The sequence below is a fragment of the Notamacropus eugenii genome, chromosome 2 (assembly GCF_028372415.1).
Source record: "Notamacropus eugenii isolate mMacEug1 chromosome 2, mMacEug1.pri_v2, whole genome shotgun sequence".
In the NCBI taxonomy this organism is placed as follows: domain Eukaryota; kingdom Metazoa; phylum Chordata; class Mammalia; order Diprotodontia; family Macropodidae; genus Notamacropus; species Notamacropus eugenii.
Window position 1 is genome coordinate 527,732,928 of NC_092873.1, and position 19,186 is coordinate 527,752,113.

At 40.5% G+C, this 19,186-nt stretch overlaps 1 protein-coding gene across 1 annotated transcript in view; it reads left to right on the forward strand.

Annotated features, from left to right (window-relative positions):
* The first annotated feature begins 5,423 nt into the window (after positions 1-5,423).
* Positions 5,424-19,186, forward strand: part of IL23R (interleukin 23 receptor) — a 73,798-nt gene continuing 60,035 nt past the window's right edge. Inside the window, exons 1-4 of the mRNA XM_072649770.1 lie at positions 5,424-5,604; positions 10,291-10,500; positions 14,084-14,186; positions 14,895-15,197. Of these exons, the coding sequence (XP_072505871.1) occupies positions 14,117-14,186; positions 14,895-15,197 (373 nt within the window). The 5' untranslated portion in view covers positions 5,424-5,604; positions 10,291-10,500; positions 14,084-14,116. The remainder of the gene's footprint in view (positions 5,605-10,290; positions 10,501-14,083; positions 14,187-14,894; positions 15,198-19,186) is intronic.

Genomic DNA, 19,186 nt, shown 5'->3' on the forward strand with positions numbered 1-19,186 from the left:
ACATACATATGTGTGTATGTATGTATATTTGCATATATGTATGGATATAATGTAAAGTTGGTCACAGAGCGCCCAACTTCTGTCTACATGTTAGGAATTTTCTTACCTGGGGGCTTGCAGCTATGGTAATTGAATTAATAACTTTTAGTCTAAAATAAATTTCCTAATGATGAAAAGGAGGGAACCACACAGACCTCACGAGCTCTTATATTGTCTCTAGACTGAAGTTAGTTAATTATGGCAAACTATTAAGAAAAATGCCTTATTTGTCACAACCAATGAGAGGTGCTAATTAAGGTAATTCTGAGATTCCACCTTACATCCCTTCTATTGGCAAAGATGACCAAAAAGGAAAATGATAAATGTTGGAGGGTTTTTTTTGCAAGGGAAGAAGCACATTGATGCACTGTTGGTAGACCTGTGAATGGTTACGATCATTCCGGAAACAATTTGGAATTATACACAAAAAAATTATTAAATAGTGTGTGCCGGTTATCTTAGTCATACCATTGCTATGCCTATATTCCAAAGAGATCAAAGAAAGAGGAAGAAGTCCTTTATGTACAAAGTCATTTATAGCAACTCTTTGTGATAGCAAAAGAAAAAATGGAGACTAATATTTCTAATAATTGAGGAATGACTGAATAAATTGTGCTATATGAATGGAACAGAGAACTTTTGCATTGTAAGAAATTAGTAAGCAGATGAGTTACATTAGCTGATTCAGAATGGAGTGAGCAGAACCAGAAAGACAATTTCCACTGCAACAGCAATATTATAAAAATGAAAATTTGGGGGACTTTATAAACTGAAGAAGAAAATGAGCAGAACTAGGAAAAAATTATGTAATGACTATGTAAAAACATACAACTTGTAAATCTGTAAGATCTGTGATTACAAGGGACTCTCATGATTCCAGAGGACCAATGATGAAACATCCTATCCATTACAGAGAGTTGACAGATTTAGGGTGTGGAATGGACATTCTTGTATGCAGCCATTGGAGAAATTGATTTCTGCTTAACTATGTAAATTTGCTACAAGAAATTGACTCCCACATCCTTTGTTCCATTCAGGTGAAGATGGGAAAAATTTAAAAATAATAACAATAAAGGTGAAATGCCACAGATGCAGAATGTTGTGTGCACTTTTCACATGAGGTCATTGGATTATTAGTTTTATTTTGTTAGAAGAGACTTCTCATGAAGTGGAGTAATCAGTAAGTGCAATGTAACAACAATACATCAATAAAACTAAAATTATATTTAAAAAAACAGGGTGTTACACTGGGAAACACATTTTTAAAAAATTCACTTTACTTTTTAGTGCAGGTAGTTATGTGGACCTCAGTTGAATGATTCTGGATTTCACTGAGGATGTTTTGTAGTGTTCCAAGTCTTGATGCAATGCCAATTTATAAATATAAAAATACATTTATAGTTATAAATATTTAATTTATAAATATAGAAATATATTTATAATCATAAATATATAATTTATAACACCTGAGAATAGTAATATTTGGAGACTTTATCATTAAACAGAAAATTCTTCATTTAGAAATCTTATGCCTAGGAAATCTCCTATGATACTAGTAAACATCTTAGGTGAATATGTTTGTTCTTTATTGCTAAGAATAATCTTATTTTTACTTGCATTGACAAGTATAGATATTTAAATAAATGACCAAGAACAAAAGCAACTGAAACAAAAACACAGATACAAGTAGAAAAAGAAAAATTCCAAGGACTTGCACATGACCGTATTTGCTCATTGTTAACCCTGACCCAAAAGCTGTGAGTGTTGATTTTGACACAGTGGTAACTACATCATCTCTATCCTCCTCATCCTTTTATTCTTTCTTGACCATGTTTACAAATTGGTTGCCATTATTATTGTCTTTGCAAACTCTTTCTTCAATCGAGAAAAACTTTTAGTATAGTTCTGACAACAGATGGGGATTGCTTTCCAAGGTCATATATTTATAAGTTCATTTTTTGTTGTTATTCAGCCATGTTCAGTTCTTCATAATCCCATTTTGAGTTTTCTTGGCAAAGGTACTGGAGTGATTTGACATTTCCTTTCCTGCTCATTTTACAGATGAGGATATTGAAGCCAATAGGGTTAAGTGACTTACCTAGTTTCACACAGCTAGTAAGTATCAGAGGCTGGATTTGAGCTCAGGTCTTCCTGAATCCAGGTACAGTGCTCTTTCTGCTGTACCATCTAGCTGACTTTTGGGGTATTCAGAAGGATTAGCACCTCTGGTGTGAGGGCTTCCAAGCCCTTTTCAGGCCTGCTCATCCATCTCATTCATCCAAATCTCACCTGTGACTTCCAAAAAGCTATACCATGTACATAATACAAGGTGGCAAAATTATCACAGCAGATGAGTTAAACCAGGCTTAGTACCCTAAACCCATAGACCTCAAACCTATTGGTGAGTTGGGAGCATATCTACCCCAAGCATGTGGACAGCTTAGATCTTGATCAGACATTGATGATGCCAAGGATATCCATTGCATCCCAGGCCATTGTCAGTCATCCTGACTTTTGTCCCATCTCTGGACTTTGATGACTCTGGAAGAGGGAGTGAAGCTAAAGTCTTTGAGCTACTCTGCCTCCCTTAAAGTCAGGACATCACCCCATGATGTCACTGGTTCTCTTTGAAATGAAGGAGGGATAACATTTACAAACATAAATCTCGAGCTGAAAGGGACCTCATTAGCCTATCTAAGTAAAGAGAGGCTTCTTTTGGGTAGACTGGTCACTTTGTGATTTATGTAAAGCCATGAAATAAAGACAAACACAAATGTCCCTCAGTCCTGAGGCCCCCTTCTGATTCTTCAGAGATGGTGACAAAATAGTGGAAAAGGGGGCAGAAGGTTCTAAAAACCATACAATTTTTAGACAGCTTTTGTTTAGATTCTCTAAATATGAGAACTCATCTAGTGATTGGCAAAATAGACTCACTACTGGAGGAATTAACATATATCCATTTTTACATTCTCAATATAAATGAAACCAGAAGGTAGAAAGAAAATGTAATTAAATGAGAGGACAGCTCACAGGTTCTCCTTAGAAGGAAAGATAGAAGAATTGACAGAGTTGGTTTTATCATATATCTATAGGTAGCAAGAAACATCATTTCATGAGATAAATTTGGTATTTTCAAATTGCAAAACTCAAGATGAATATTTTTTTAAAAAATCAATGATGAAAATAATTGAAACTTAGCTTCCAACAACTGTTTCAGAGGATGCAGGGGTAGTGAAATTCTGTTTAAAAAAAATGAACAAACTCAGACCCTTGAAACTGAAATATCCTTTGATGCTCAGTAACTTCAATGTGACAGTGGGAATAGGTAAGGACAGTGTAGAAATTTTGGAAAACAAAGATCAGAGGAGAAAGGCAAAAACCATGAAGAGTGCACAAACTTCTCATGCTTACACATTAAGTAAATTCTGGGAGAAAAGAACTGGAAGACTGTGGCCATGGCCATAGAGCTGAAATTACTTATATTCTCATGAACAGAAAATAACTTGTTACTGGGTGGCAGTTATTCTTGCAATACAGAAGGTAGCCACAGAGCTGTGCCTGAAAGTAAACAAAGGATTCCAAGAAACTGTGGTGAGGAAATTTGGAGTTGTATCGGTACAAATGAATTTAGTTCATCGGGTAGACCACTAAGGAACAGTTTCAACTTATAAAAAATCCTGTTACTTTAATTGAAAATGATTTTAAGGCTATCATTTGGTGATGATTTTGATTTGGGAAGAAGCACAAAGATAGAGAAGTTTTCTGGGTTTGTTTTGTACATTTATATTTTGAAATCAAGGCGCGTAGACTGATGTGGTGATTCAAGAAAAGGAAATCTCATCTTTGAGCCTCTAGTAATGGAGAAAATAGATACAAAAATTAGGGTTTGAATCAGATTATGGTATCCTTGATACCTCTCTTTGTATCCCTAGAGTTTAGCACAGAGTCCATCATTCACATGGTAGGTGCTTAATCAGAGTTTACTGAATGACAAAAATAGGTACTGATAAGTTCGTATCAGAACTAAAAACAGATTTTTGAGTAATCTTTAAATTAGATTAAGCTGTATTTTTTGTTCACTCATATTCTCTATAAATTTCTTTCTATAGTTTATCAATGCATATTTGCAAATTTTGGGCAGCTATAAGGAGTTCTGAGCCTCGAGTCAGGAAGACCTGAGTTCAAATCTGGCCTCAGACACTTACTAGTTGTGTGACCCTGGGCAAGTCATTTAACCTTGTTTGCTTTAGTAAAAAGAACTGGAGAAGAAAATGGCAAAGCACTCTAGTATCTTTGCCAAGAAAACCCCAAATGGTATTACTAAGAGTCGGGCACAACATTCACATATGTTAGCATCTGTGAAAGGATGCAATAGAAAATAAAGCATAGGAACAGCACCGGATTTTGAGCAAGAAAAGCATTTATCAAGCACTTATGATTTTCTAAGCCCTGTGGTGGGTGGTAGATATACAAAGAAAAGGAAAACCCACATTTCCTGCCCGCCAGGAGTTCCCATTCTAATGGAGGAGACAATACACAAATATCCTCCGATGTAAATAGAAGGTAATCTCCAAAGATCTGAGTTCTGACTCTACTGTTTACTATCTGTGGACCTTCTGGTAAATAGTTTGACCTGTCTAGGTCTCAGTTTTCTCATCTGTAAAATGAAGAGGGGTATCCTAGATGATCTCAATGATACCTGCCAGCTCTAAATGTATGACATTAGAACATTATAAGAATCTGGATCTGTTTCTACTTAAAACCACACTGCCATTGCTGAATCTTCTTCCAACACCCTTGCTTGCCACACTGGGGCCCAGTGAACCATCATTTTTAAGGTCAATATAATGTGGATAAGACCCCCTGAGAACTCTAGGAAGTGTTTCCTTGTTTATTTAGTTTCCATCATTCCCTTCCATCTGATTCTCTAGGTATTAGTTGACTTACATCAGTAGCAATCCTACAACTACTAAATAATTTTCATGTTTTCCCTGAAAACTCCTAAATCCTAGATTCAGTGGAAGAAAAGGGGTATTTCAGAATACCCCAAATTTATGATTCCTACAACACTCTCAAACAGCCCTTTACAAAGATCTTTCTCCACAACATTGCAGTGGGGTATATCACAAAAATATCAGCACCTCCATTTTACAGATGAAACAGATGAGGCAGGAGGAGGTAAGGGTCCTCAGACTTAGCCAAAGACTCTGTTCCTTATATTGGAATTGTTAATCTGGAGTCCCTAGGCCCCAGGGTCTGTGAACAGATTTAAGGGGGCTGTGAACCTGGATAGGGAAAAAAAATTGCATCTTGATTTTTACTAACTTCTAGCTGAAATTTGTAATTTCCTTCTCTTATTTTAAAACATGCTTCACCAGATTGCCAAAGGGATTCATGGAACAGAAAGGGTTAAAGTCCTTTCACCATACCATAGCAACGTAAAAACAGCATTTCACCTGAAAGGGTAAAACAAAGCGCTGCAAACAATGATGTCCAGATGGAGTTCGGGAGTTTCTTTTTGCTTCAGCAAAGGAGAGAAGATAGAGAATTGGCAAGCTGCTTGAGGTTATGAAAGACTTCTTTATAAACCTTTTATTTAATCTTTTAATCCCCTGGGAAGAAATGGGACATAATGAAGCCTAATTATAGACTAATCATAAAATAATAGAATGTTTGAGCTGGAGCCTAAACGATGTAAGATAAATCTAGAAAGTTCCCTCCTGGTCTACTTAAGGATTCTTTGGGGTTGAAATTAACTGTGCTTTCAAATTAGCACTAGAGAAAGGGTGGCTTACTCCTTCAGGATTTAAAACGTCAGTGGGGAAGGCATATGCTGCAATTACTTTGAACCAGCTCTCAAGAGTCAGTTGTTAAATTGTGAGAGGGAGTGTTTTCAACTCAGAAATCCACAAACACTGCAAATGAGGGCTTGATTCATTGTTTTCTCAGTTGTGTAGACGATCATTATTATAATAATAACTAGCGTTTATATAGCACCTACTACATCCTGAGTACTATACTAAGCACTTTATAAATATTATTTCCTTTGATCCTCACAAGAACCTGGGAGGCAGGTGCTATTATTATCTTATTTTACAGATGAAGAAATGGAGGCAGGACTTGCCCAGGGTCACCCAACCAGTAAGTGTCTAAGGCTGGATTTGAACTGGGCATTCTTGACTCAAAGTCCCAGGATCACAGCACCCAGCTGTCCCCACATTCTAACAGAGAGAGATAACATATATTGGAGAGTTTGGCTGCAGGACCAATTGATTTCCATCCCTAAGGTGGCCCAGCATATAGCAAAAACAAATGTTTCTCCATCTTACCACATAGAATAGTTAGTTACTACTCCTTGCCCATCCAAGCAATTTGAGTGACAGTATTCTAGAGCAGCCTCATCTTTGACCATTGGGAAGGGGAGAACCTGGTGTGATCTGAGCATAAAGAAGGCTGGGGAATTGAAGAAGGGCTTTAGGGGCTTTAGTGGTGGAAACAGAAAGAATTGAGTTCAAATCCTTCTTATTAGTTTTATGAGCTATGTAAATCACTACATCTCTAGCTGCCTCATTTTCCCCATCTGTAAAATAAGAATAATAACATCTAACTCCCAGGTTTGTTGTTTGAATAAAATGATATAACATTTGTACTATGCTTTGCAAACCCAAAAACACTATGTAAATTCTATGTATCTTTATCATTAGTATTGGTGGGTCTAATTTGCTTGACCCACTGATGTCTCATCTGGAGTGCAGAGAGAGTGAGCTGGGGTTCCCCTGAAACTATCATTTTTAATGGAGCAATACCACTCCATTACATTCTTTTGATTTTCTTTTAATTTAATAGTTTTCCCCAAGAGAACCCAGACTTCCTTTCAGTAGTGGAGCATTGATTTCCTGCTTATCCATCTCTCTGTCAGACAACAGATCTCATTCATTGGCCATGTTTTGTCTCCAGACAGAGAAACTGTGGGCAGTAGCTGAAATGAAGCGTAGGCAGTTTTAAGGGATTTGTAGGGCAAGAAAGTTGATCAAGACCAAGTCCAATGGTGCTGACAAGGGAGAGCCTAGAAGTGAAGAAATTTTGGATTCCACCCATGATTTCGTTTCATTTTTACACTCCCAAACTGGGGAAAATACTTGAGTCAGAATGCTCCTTCCTGTAATCCCTGCCTATCAATCAATCTCCTTCTCCTGCCCTGGTGTCTTCATGTGGTTTGTTCAACACCCCACAAATAACACCTAAGCTTCCTGCCCACCATGACTGGTGAGAAAAACTCAAGATGGTATGGAGGTGTCGGGTTGGCAGGGAGCTAAGAAGACAAACGTGTCTTGGACTTCCATCTCCTGCAGCAGGGAAAGGGCATTGGAACTTAGGGAAAACATTCTGAAATCTGGCAGCTCCAAGTTTACTTGATTTAAACAAATTTGATTCTGGTGACAGAGAAACAACAGCAACAATGGTGAAAATGGTACAAAAAGCCCCTCAACGGTCCTCAGTTTCCTGCTCTGTAAGATTAGGGAGTTGACTAGATGTCTTTGAGGTTCCTTCTGCTTCCAGACCCACAAAGTCCACTTAGTGCTGACCTCATTGAATTTCTAGCAAGTTCTTTTTAGAAGGAAAATAATTCTTGTATGTTCATCCCCAACTAACTGGAAGGAACAGGAAGTGGTGGAGATGACTCACTAAGTAACTGTCTTCCTTCTGTCAGGTCTGACTGAAGCCCCTCAATGAATAGGAAGGAGATCAAGGCTGAGAACTGAGTGTCTATGGATTGGTGCCTTCCTTTGGAGGAGGCAAAAGAGATATATGCTTACTTGCCCCTCTTCATCACTGCTCCCATGTTATTATTTAGATGGGTTAAGGAAATTAATTCAGTATTTTGTAGAAAGATAATAGTTCTCATACACACACACACACACACACACACACACACACACACACACATACAACCTCCAGATAAACTGACATGGTTGGAGAGAGGTGCATTCCAGATAAACAAGCTTTCCAGATGACTGGTTTACCCACGTCATACACTCATTCTCTTTTGTGTTAAATTGTTTACATGGAAATCTTTAAAGTGCGTCTTACACACTTTCCTGCCTTCATAAATAGACACCAGTCAGATATGTCTGTCGAGGTTTGTCTTCATCTCTGTGCCTGTTTCCTTGGAAACCCATTCCTACTCTTTCGCTGGGGATTCTTTTCTGTCGGTGTTTTCCGATGTATCCTCCAAAACTAATCTCCTGTCTTTCTCTAGGTTGTGGTTTCCAGTGTGGCATATTTGTCGGGTCCATTTTGTCTTTGAATCTTCATTGACTAGTCTAGCACCTGACTCAGAATAGGTACAGGAAATGGCACATGAGGCCATATGGTCCAATCTCTTCATTTCACAGATGAGGAAACTGAGGATCAGAGAAGAAAAATGTCTGGTTCAAGAACATACATGTAATAAATGTCAGTGACAGGATTTAAACCTAGGTCTTTAACTCCAAATTTGTCATTCTTTGAGCTGTACTGTCTTCAATAACGAGTAATTATTAAGCACTTATTATGTGCCTGGCATTATATAAGGTGCTGGGGAATGGAAAGGAAAGGAAATGAAGATAGGAAAACAAGCCTTTATCAAGGATCTCCTGAATGCTGAGCTCCAAGATGAACACTTTACAAACATTTTCTCATTTAAGCCTCACAACCGTGGGGAGGGAGGGAGGAAGGTCATCACCCTCACTTTCTTCTCTGTTAGGACACCTCTCTTTGGCTCTTTCTGTCTCTGTCTCTCTGTCTCTCCTCTCTCTCTCTCTGACTCTGTATCTCCTGGTTCTCCTCCTCCCTCTCTGACTGCTCCTTCTCTCTCTCCTTCCTTTCTCAGTCTCTCTCTCTCTCTCTCTCTCTCTCTCTCTCTCTCTCTCTCTCTCTCTCTCTCTCTCTCTCTCTCTCTCGGCTCTCCTCTTCCCTCTCTGACTGCTCCTTGGCTCTCTCCTTTGCTGGGTCCTCCTCCAGATCGAGCCTTCTAACCAGTGATGTCCCTCAGGGTCCTGTCCTGGGCCCTCTTCTCCCTCTATACAACTTCCCTTGGTGATCTCATCAGCTCCCCTGGATTTAATGACCATCTCTGGGCGGAAGATTCTCAGATCTACCTTTCCTTCCCCGACCTCTCTGCTGACCTCCAGACTCGCATCTCCATCTGCCTTTCAGACATCTCAAACTGGATGTGCAGTAGCATCTTGGACTCAATATGTCCAAAAGGGAACTTGTCCTCTTTCCTCTTCACTTTTCCCCCTTCCAGACTGCCTTATCACTGTCAAAAGCCACACCCTCCTACCAGTTGCCCAGACTCATGAACTAGAAGTTGTCCTGGACTCTTCATTCTCACCCCTATATCCAACATGGTGCCAAGGACTGTGATTTCATCTCTGCAGTATCTCTCCAATTTGTCCCCTTCCCTCCTAAGTTCCTGCCCCCATCCTGGTGCAGACCCACCCCTTGCCTCACAGCTGCACTAGGACAGTAGCTGCTGGTGGATCTGCCTGCCTCTTCTCTCCTCATTCAACCACCAAAGTGATCTTCCTAAAGTTGAAACCTGTTCCTCCAGACTCCAAACAACCAATTCCTGAATTTTCAGTGTGAGCATTTGCACCATGGAAATTGGCAAACATTCCATATTAGGCTTTGATTTCTTTGTTTTGTCGATTATCTAGGCCAGTGATATCAAATGCACTGCCCAGACAGTCTGGGGCCCCCAATCTTCCCAAATGTGGCCAGAACCAGATCAAAATGTAACTGGGCAATATTTAACAAAATAAATTAAAGTGCAACAAAACACAGATAACACATTTGAAAACCAAGGGAATATAGACCTGCAGGGATTCTTACATACAGATTAATTACCACTTTCCTATTTGAGTTGGACATCCTAGTCTAGAGCTAAGAAAACATCATAATGAAGATTAGACCTTAAGACTTGTCATTCTATTTCTTAGTGAGGCAGGTGCAGCGGCTCTTATTATCTCCATTTTATAGATGCAGAAACTGATTATCAGAAAGCTCTAGTATCTTGCCGGGGTCACACAAATCATGCCAAAGTTGAGATTTAAATGCAAACCTTCCTGCCTCCACGTCCAGCTTTCCATAATAAGTTCTCATAATTTGCCTATGGTTCACATTGATTTAAACTGTTCTGTTTCAGATCTTGATCTGTTTCGGAGAGAGGGAAAAATAAAACTCAAGCCCATTGTCTCCTTCTTATAGGGGTCCAATGGCTCAGAACCACAAGAAAGGTCCTGATGAAACAAAACGTCTTTAAGAGATCTGGGCTTTCCCAGAACACGACAGCCTGAGTCAGTCATCTCACGTCGGACAGTGAAACAGTTCCTCTTGAAGCAGCTCAGATGTAGGTCAGGCCTCTGCTGCCTTTCCATTTGCTTCAGGGCCTTGTTCTGAGTGGAGCATCGGGAGGAGGTAAGGCAGAAGCTGGCCCTTGGGGAGAAAAGGGAGGCTGGGGTCCCAGTCAGTACCTTTCTCTCTCTGGGGTCTCAATCTTTTACTTTGGGCTTATGAAAGTGCTTATGAAAATACCTTGGCAGCACAGGAAAACAATTTCCTCCCCTCCTCTTCCTCTCTCTTGTTCTCTCCTCTCTTTTCACCCCTTTTCTCTCCTCTTCTCCTCTCCTCCCTTTCCTTCTCCTCTGTTCTCTTCTCTCCTCTCTTCTCCCCTCTGTTTCTTTAACTCTCTCTCCTCCTCTCCTCTCCTCTCCTCTATTTTCCTTGCATTTCTCCTTGCCTTTCCTTTCTACTCATTGACTTTCTCTCATTTCCTTCTCTTTTCTTCTTCCTCCCATATCTTCTATTAGTTTCTAAGCAATTTGTGCAGAAAAGAAAGGATAGGTTTAACAAGATATGGGAAGCCCATTAGACAAAAAGTCAGAAGTCCAAGGGTTCACTTTCCACTTTGGACACCTCCTGCCTGTGTGACCTTAGACAAGTCACTGACCTTCCCTGGATGCCGCTTCCTCACCCATCCAATGAAGACCCTTTCCACCTATAGAGCAATGACCTACAGAGTGCTAATAATAGCAGGAATTATAATAATAGAGAGATACTTCAATAGATCTCTGACTCATTTCGTAACTAAGGTTTGGCAGCTTCACGAGCCTAGAGACTTCACTTTCTCTGCCCAAGTCAGATCAAAGTCAAGGGGTTTTTGCCTTTTCACGTCGGGTGACATCATCGTACCTGGTTACAAAATCAGGACAGACATGACCAAAGCAGCAGTGCAGTGGTTAAAAATGGCTAAAGAAGTCACGTTGAATCCTCTGTCTAAGATGATAGGTAGGAAAGTGAACATCACTTTATTTTGTCCTCCAAGGAGCCGATTCTTTTTTTATCCATATGAAGGAGCACTTCATATGGAAGGAGGCAGGAAGTAGAATGGATAAGAAGTCAGCCTCTGAGAGCTGGGGTGATTCTGCCTTGGACCCTGACAAATGGCTCAGCCCCAATGCCTTAGGACTTTCATTGGAGGATGGGGTTTCCCCAGTGGGAGTTTCCTAAATAAATTAAGTATTTTTTTAAATGCCAAGATTTACATAGCACTTTAAGATTTGTGAAACACTTTGCAAATGTTTCCTTATGTGAACCTCACAGCAACGCTGCCAGGTAGGTGATGTTATTATCCTCCTTCCACAAAAGTGGAAACTGAGGCTGAGACAGGTTCAGTGACTTGCCAGGCTCACCCTGCTATAAGTATCTGAAGGAGGATTTAAAGTCTGATCTTCCTGACTCAAAGTCCAGGTGATACCACCTATCTGTTAATTAAAACATAGGACTGTCTTAAAAATATTGGGAAGTATTTCATTAGAAGTAGTAGTGGTTTACTAGTAAGAGCCAGAGGCTAGGGCTCAAGATCTGGGTTTGAATGCTCCACACGCAGCCAGGTGGTACAGTGGCGAGCAAAATGGGAAGAATGATACTTGTATCTCCCACCTCAGAAGGTTATTGCAATAATCCACTGAATCATGAGTGTGTGAGTGGATTTATCAAACTCAAACTGCTGCACAAGTCATCCACTAGTAATAATGGTAATTCTGTCCCAGTTCCCTAAAGATGTCCTCGCTTTGGGGTTTCAGAAAGTCTAGTCTCCAGTACAGCCTTCCAACCTTGCACCACCCTAGTGATTCTGTACCATTTGCTGTGGAGGGAATACCTTCTCAGGTAGAGGCTGGACAAGATGGCCCCCTCCAGCTCTGAGATTCTGGGCTTCTGGAATACTCCCTAATGCTGGTCACTCTGCTTGGGCTCACATCTTTCCACACTCTACTCTTTCTGACCAGCTGATCAGTGGGAATTTAGTGACCACTTCTACGTCCCAAGTGGGATGCTGAGCTCCAGTGACACAGAGACAAAAACAAGACAGTCAGTGTCCACTTTCAGGGAACTTAACATTCCATCTTGGGGAGGCGAGGAAACTACATGCAAAATATATACTAGGTCACTTAAGTGGTACAATGGAGATAGCGCTTTTTTTTCGAAGTTAGCAATGCCTGATTACAAATCCTGCCTCAGACATCCACTGAGTGATTTTGGGTGTCAATTCATAGCCTTCAGTTTCCTCATCTGTCAAATGGGACTAATAATAGCATCTATGCCAAGGGTGTTGTGACGATCAAAGGAAACAATGTATCCAAGTCACTTTGCAAACTGGAATGCTCTATGTAAAAGTGATTTCGGAGAGAAGGGTGAGCTCTAGTACAAAATGTGGATGGAGAAAGGCCTCTTGGAGGTAGTTATGCATGTACATTTTGTTGTGTCAATACAATGTATACTCCTTTGTTTTTGCCTTTGTATCTCCAGCATGGAGGACAGTGCCTGGTAAAGATCAAGCACGTAATGTTTGCTTACTTATTTAATGACTGAGCTGAAGAAAGAGGTGGTAGTGAGAAGGGAGGGCATTCCAGGTATGGAGGACAGCCTGGGCAAAGACATGGAGGGAGGAAATGGAATGTTGTATACAAAGAACAAGCTGGCCAGGTTAGTTAGAATAGCAAAAGGCTAGGGGGTGGCCATTCTTTTCCGTGGTTTGTGGTACATCTGTCTGGGTGAGGAAACTCGTCACTTTCTTCTCTGCTATTTAAAATCTTAGGGAGTTTCCCAGTACTCTGAATGGGTTAAGTGACTTGCCCAGGGCAAAACTCCCTGTTTGGATGCAGGTCAGTACTTTCTCCACAACTTACTCTCTCTGGGAGTTGAGGAGACCTGGGGATGTAAAAATAATTGCCTGTTGCTGCCCTCGACATTCTGCTTGGGAGATGGGGTTGGAACACAGCACTTTTGCTGACACTGCCCAAGAAGTAAAAAATGATTTTGTGAGGATCACTGACAACTTCTGGGCCACGAGGAAAGAGCTCTTAAAAGAAGCAGTCCCTGGGCTGAGACTTGGAGCTAAGGAGGACTTCTAAGCAGGAACTGGCCTCCTCATTTCCTACCCCACCAACCTCCTGGATTTCACCATCTCCAGAAACTCATCATACTGCAAGATGACATCATTTCTTAGGCTCATACCCCTCAGCCCTCTCTGCTTCAAAGTCTCAGAGAGTACAGGTGGACCTCTGGAAGATCCTCCCAGACCTTCTGTTGGAGGAGGGCAAGCAGGAAATTCTCCCCCTCATTTCCCACCCAGCTGATCTCCTGGATTTCATGATTTCAAGAAACTGGTTCTGTAAGATTAATTCAGCTCTATGATTCACACCTAGTCAGATCATTTTCCACCCAGGCTGCAGGACTCCATCATACTCCTGTACAGGGTGTCTTCTCTCCCCATTATCCACCCCTTCTCAGTATCTTTTTATAAGTTATCTTCTCTGTTAGACTGGGAGCTCCCTGAGGATAGGGACTGTCTGAAGACTTTCTTTGTATCTCCAGTACTTTGCACAGTGTCTGGAACACAGCAGGCATTAATTAATTAAGTAATTATTGCTCTAACTCAGAGCAATTGATTAAACGACTATGCCTTGGGAAAATATAAAAGTTTCCTTTTCTTTTTCAGGGGAGAATTCATGGCGTCTTACCACTTTCCGACATGAGAAAAGCTTTCAGCCAATGGGAAGTAGTGATAGCACTTTGTATACTCGTCGATTGGAGTTCTGGAGGTATTTGCTTCAGCTGTCTGTCTTTATTATGGGATGAAAAGAGCACAGTGGAATCCAAAGTTAAACTTAGTCATCTGACCCAGCCTGGTGCCAAAGCCAGAAATCCCTGCTGCAATAACCTTAAAGGATTTCTCACCTTTGCCTGAACACTTTCCGACACTGTGGTCCAGTGGCAAGAGCACTTGGGTTCAAATCCTGTTTTTGATGCTTGTTAACTGTGTAACCTGAAGCAAATCACTTCATTTCACTGGGCCTCAGTTTCTTCATCTGTAAAATGGGAGGGATAGTCCCTGGGGTCCCTTCCAGCTTCTTCTTTCATTCTCCAGCTCATTTTACAGATGAGAAAACTGAGACACACAGAGTTGAGTGACTTGTCCAAGGTCACACAGCTAGTAAGTGTCTGAGGTCAGATTTGAACTCAAGTCTTCCTAACTCCAGGTCCAACACTCTATCTACCATGGCACCACCTGTCTACCCATTCTATTTTCTACACATAAATAGATATTACCTGCAAAGTAATGTCTCCTGAAATATTGTCCTAAAGTATGACAGACACATAGCAAAGAATTATTATCAAGCAATTGTGAAGGATTTAATGTATCTGGTACCATGTCCAAAGTAGAAACCAAACACTCAACTGTACTCCAGAGCTCCTAAGGTGACATTCTCTGCTTTATTAGTACTGATTCTTTTGTCTCTTCTTCTCAGGATTGACAACTATCATTTGCTCAGGCCGGGTCTGGGTGGAGCCAGCGCCAGTCTTTGAGATGGGATTGAACGTCTCCATCATTTGCCATTCCACTCTACAAAACTGCCAGCCAAGGAAGTTTCATCTCTATAAAAATAGTAACGGAATCCAGGACAAGCTGCGAATGGCAAAAATCAACCAGACGACAGCTCGGCTACAGCTCAGCAACTTCCGCGAGCCACGAGCCCACCTTATCTGTAGGGTGGAATGTCCCAGGCAAGAGGGAGAAAAGTTGATATGTGGAGAAGACATTGCTACTGGCTGTAAGTACCCGAAGCTGACTAGTGTGCAGAAGCATTGGGAGAACCAGAAGAGAGTCAGAAATAAACAGGCTGATGATGATGATGATGAGAATGAGGATAATGGGGAGGAGGATGACGATAATAATGATAATGATGATGCGGATGAGGATGAGGATGATGATGAGGATGAGGATAATGGGGAGGAGGATGACGATAATAATGACAATGATGATGCGGATGAGGATGAGGATGATGATGAGGATAATGGGGAGGAGGATGACGATAATAATGATAATGATGATGCGGATGAGGATGAGGATGATGATGAGGATGAGGATAATGGGGAGGAGGATGACGATAATAATGATAATGATGATGCGGATGAGGATGAGGATGATGATGAGGATGAGGATAATGGGGAGGAGGATGACGATAATAATGACAATGATGATGCGGATGAGGATGAGGATGATGATGAGGATAATGGGGAGGAGGATGACGATAATAATGATAATGATGATGCGGATGAGGATGATGATGAGGATGAGGATAATGGGGAGGAGGATGACGATAATAATGATAATGATGATGCGGATGAGGATGAGGATGATGATGAGGATGAGGATAATGTGGAGGAGGATGACGATAATAATGACAATGACGATGCGGATGAGGATGAGGATGAGGATGAGGATAATGGGGAGGAGGATGACGATAATAATGATAATGATGATGCGGATGAGGATGAGGATGAGGATGATGATGAGGATGAGGATAATGGGGAGGAGGATGACGATAATAATGATAATGATGATGCGGATGAGGATGAGGATGATGATGAGGATGAGGATAATGGGGAGGAGGATGACGATAATAATGACAATGACGATGCGGATGAGGATGAGGATGAGGATGAGGATAATGGGGAGGAGGATGACGATAATAATGATAATGATGATGCGGATGAGGATGAGGATGATGATGAGGATGAGGATGAGGATGAGGATGAGGATGGCGATAGCATTTACATAGTGCTTGAAGGTTTGCGAAGCACTTTATTTAGACTATTTCATTGAAGCTCCCCCAACACCACTAGGAGGAAACTGATATAATTGGTTCTATTTGATAGAAAAGGAGCATGAGTCTGAGTGACACTGAATCACTTATCCAGGATCACATAGCTAGTGTCTGACGTAGAATTTGAATTGGATCTTCCAGGCTCCAAGTCCAGTGCTCCCTCCACTGCATCCCTTAATTGCCTCTCCCTATCAGTCTTTCTTCCTGCAAATTCTAGGTAGGACAATGAAAAACTCATTGGAATCAACTCAACAGCTTCTCTGGATTTTAAAAATTCTACTCTTGTGGATCTGGGATATGGGGGAGGGGGTTGCCCCTCCTCCCACTGGTGGTAATCTCAACCCACCATGAGTTCTTATTCAATGGGATTCCCATCTATTCGCTTCGTAGAAATCCTGCAAAGGGGATTTTTGTATTTCCATTAGCTCAATAATAATATTTGCTGACTTTTATACCAAGGGGAAATTTTATATGAGGCATGTCCCAGGCAGCTAAGTGGCCCAGTGTATAGAGTACCAGCTGCAGAATTAGTGAATCTGAGTTCAAATTCATCTTCAGATACTTACTAGTTATCTATGTGACCCTGGGCAAGTCACTTAACCTCTATCTGCCTCAGTTTTCTCAATATAAAATGAGTATAATAATAGCACCCACCTCACAGGGTTGTTGTGAGGATAAAATGATATAATGTTTGTAAAGCACTTGGTAGATGCTTAATAAATGCTTGTTTCCTTCCTATAGTGGAAAAGGTGCCCAACCTGGAATCAAAGGACTCCACTTGTAGCACTTAAAGCTGTGTGACCAGGACCAAATAATTAAACTTTTCAAACCTCAGTTTCCTCACTTGTCAAATAGGGTAGATAGCACCTTGTTCATAGGGACACAGCAAAGATCAAATGATATAATATATTAAGAGCATTTTGGGAACCTTAAAGTCCTATATGTATGTTAACTCAATTCTTCCAGTGTCTGTCCGATTTTCTGTTTTGCAAGGTTTATAAGAGATCAGGGGATCTAAGCTCAAATCCCGACTCGGTCGCTTATTACTGCCCGTGTGACCATAACCATTTAAATCATTTCTCATCTCTCTGACTCAGCTTTCCTTTGGTCAGAATGAAGATACTGCATTCTGTGATTTCAGAGGTCCCTTCTCCCCTCTACATTTATGAGCTCATGTCCTCATCTGGGTCCCTTCGGGCTCTACTTTTTGACTTTAAGGACTGTAACCATATATGGGTCAATACAAAATATGGCAATCTAAAGAATATAACCTCTCCACGAGCAGGAATTTTTTTTTTGCCTTCTCTCTGTATCTCTAGCTCTCGTTTGTATAGTAGGTGCTTCATACATGCTTGTTCAAATAGATTGGGTGGGATGGTGCATGAAACTGTTCAACAAAGGCAGGTGGCACCATTGTCATTCCCCTCCCTACTCCCCAGGCAAGTTTCAACATACACACATACACACACACACACACACACACACATGTACACACACACACCATTGTCATGCCTGGTTTGCCAGAGCAGATCAGTACTCATTACCACTAACCAGCCATGGTACCCCAGGAGAACAACAATTGACCACCAGCTACCTCTCCTGTTGAGAAAGTGCCAACTCTGGCTTCACTACCTTATCTTTGTGACACTGAGGAAATCACTAACCATCTCTGGGTATTGATTTCCTGCCTTGTAGGATGAGAAAATTGGACTTGATGAGAGCTGAGGTCCCTTTCAACTAGAGGATTCAGAATTATCTGCTCTAAGATGCACATTTTACAAACAAGGAAACTGAGACCCTACTCTGCCTTTACCCCACATGGCTCTAGACATTCTTCTAGACACCAAAAAATTGCATGTAGTTTGTCAAGTGTGGGAAGGGGAGAAACGCACTGAAAATACCTTGTGCTTTTGACCAGTTTTCTCATTTAATTAGCAATATCAAGAGGAGCAAAACAGGTTTTCACATATGATTGAAACAAATCTGCCAAGTCTGATATTCTAGAATTGCTCTGAATTCTAGAAATGGAAACCACAGAGAGGTATCACAGAGCAGGTGGACTAACGAGGTCTGTGCAAATTCATTTAGCTTCTCCACATCCTCAGGAAGCATAAAAAATGAAAAAAAAAATAGTACCCACTATTTTTCCCTTAGAGAGAAGACTGGGCCCAGTTTCCTTAGAAAAGCTAACTTCTCTTCTAAGATAACTTCTATTGAGGCATAAAACAAACTTAGTGTCGTTTTTAAAATTAGGACAGAGTTGGATATGAGGCAAAAGAAGAGTTTGTGTTCCACATTCCATAGCGCTAGACTTGGGTTCAAGTCCTTCCTTAGTCACTACTTATGCCTCAGTTCCCTCTTCTGTAGAATTAGGGGTTTGGGTAAAATCATCAAGGGAACTTAGTAGGATTCTCTCTCTTCCTATTCTTGCATAGAGTTTGTGTATTATTGGAATTAATTTTTCTTTGAATGCTAGAATTGTCTTCTAAATCTATCTTGTTTTAAGTTGTTCAGTATTATCTTTTTCTGAGATTGAACCATTTATATTTTTTATTTCTGTCTATCTAGACATTTTGTATTTTTGTAAATATCTGTTTTATTTAAGTTGTCATTTTATTGGTGTAGAATTAAGTAAAATAGTTTACAATAATTCCCTTTATTTCATCTTCATTTCTTGAGAATTTTTTTCATCTTTGTTCCTGGTAATTTGCTTTTCCTCTTTCTTTTTTAAATCAAAATAGTCAAATGTTTAATCTATTTTATGATTTTTTTTCAAAAATCACTTTCTAATTTAATTTCAAGTCAATGTTCTTTCACTGTCGTTAATCTAATATTTGATTTTAATAATAACAACAATACTAGCTATCATTTATATAGTACTTACTATGTGCCAGATACTATGCCAAGCACTTTTTACAAATATTATCTCATTT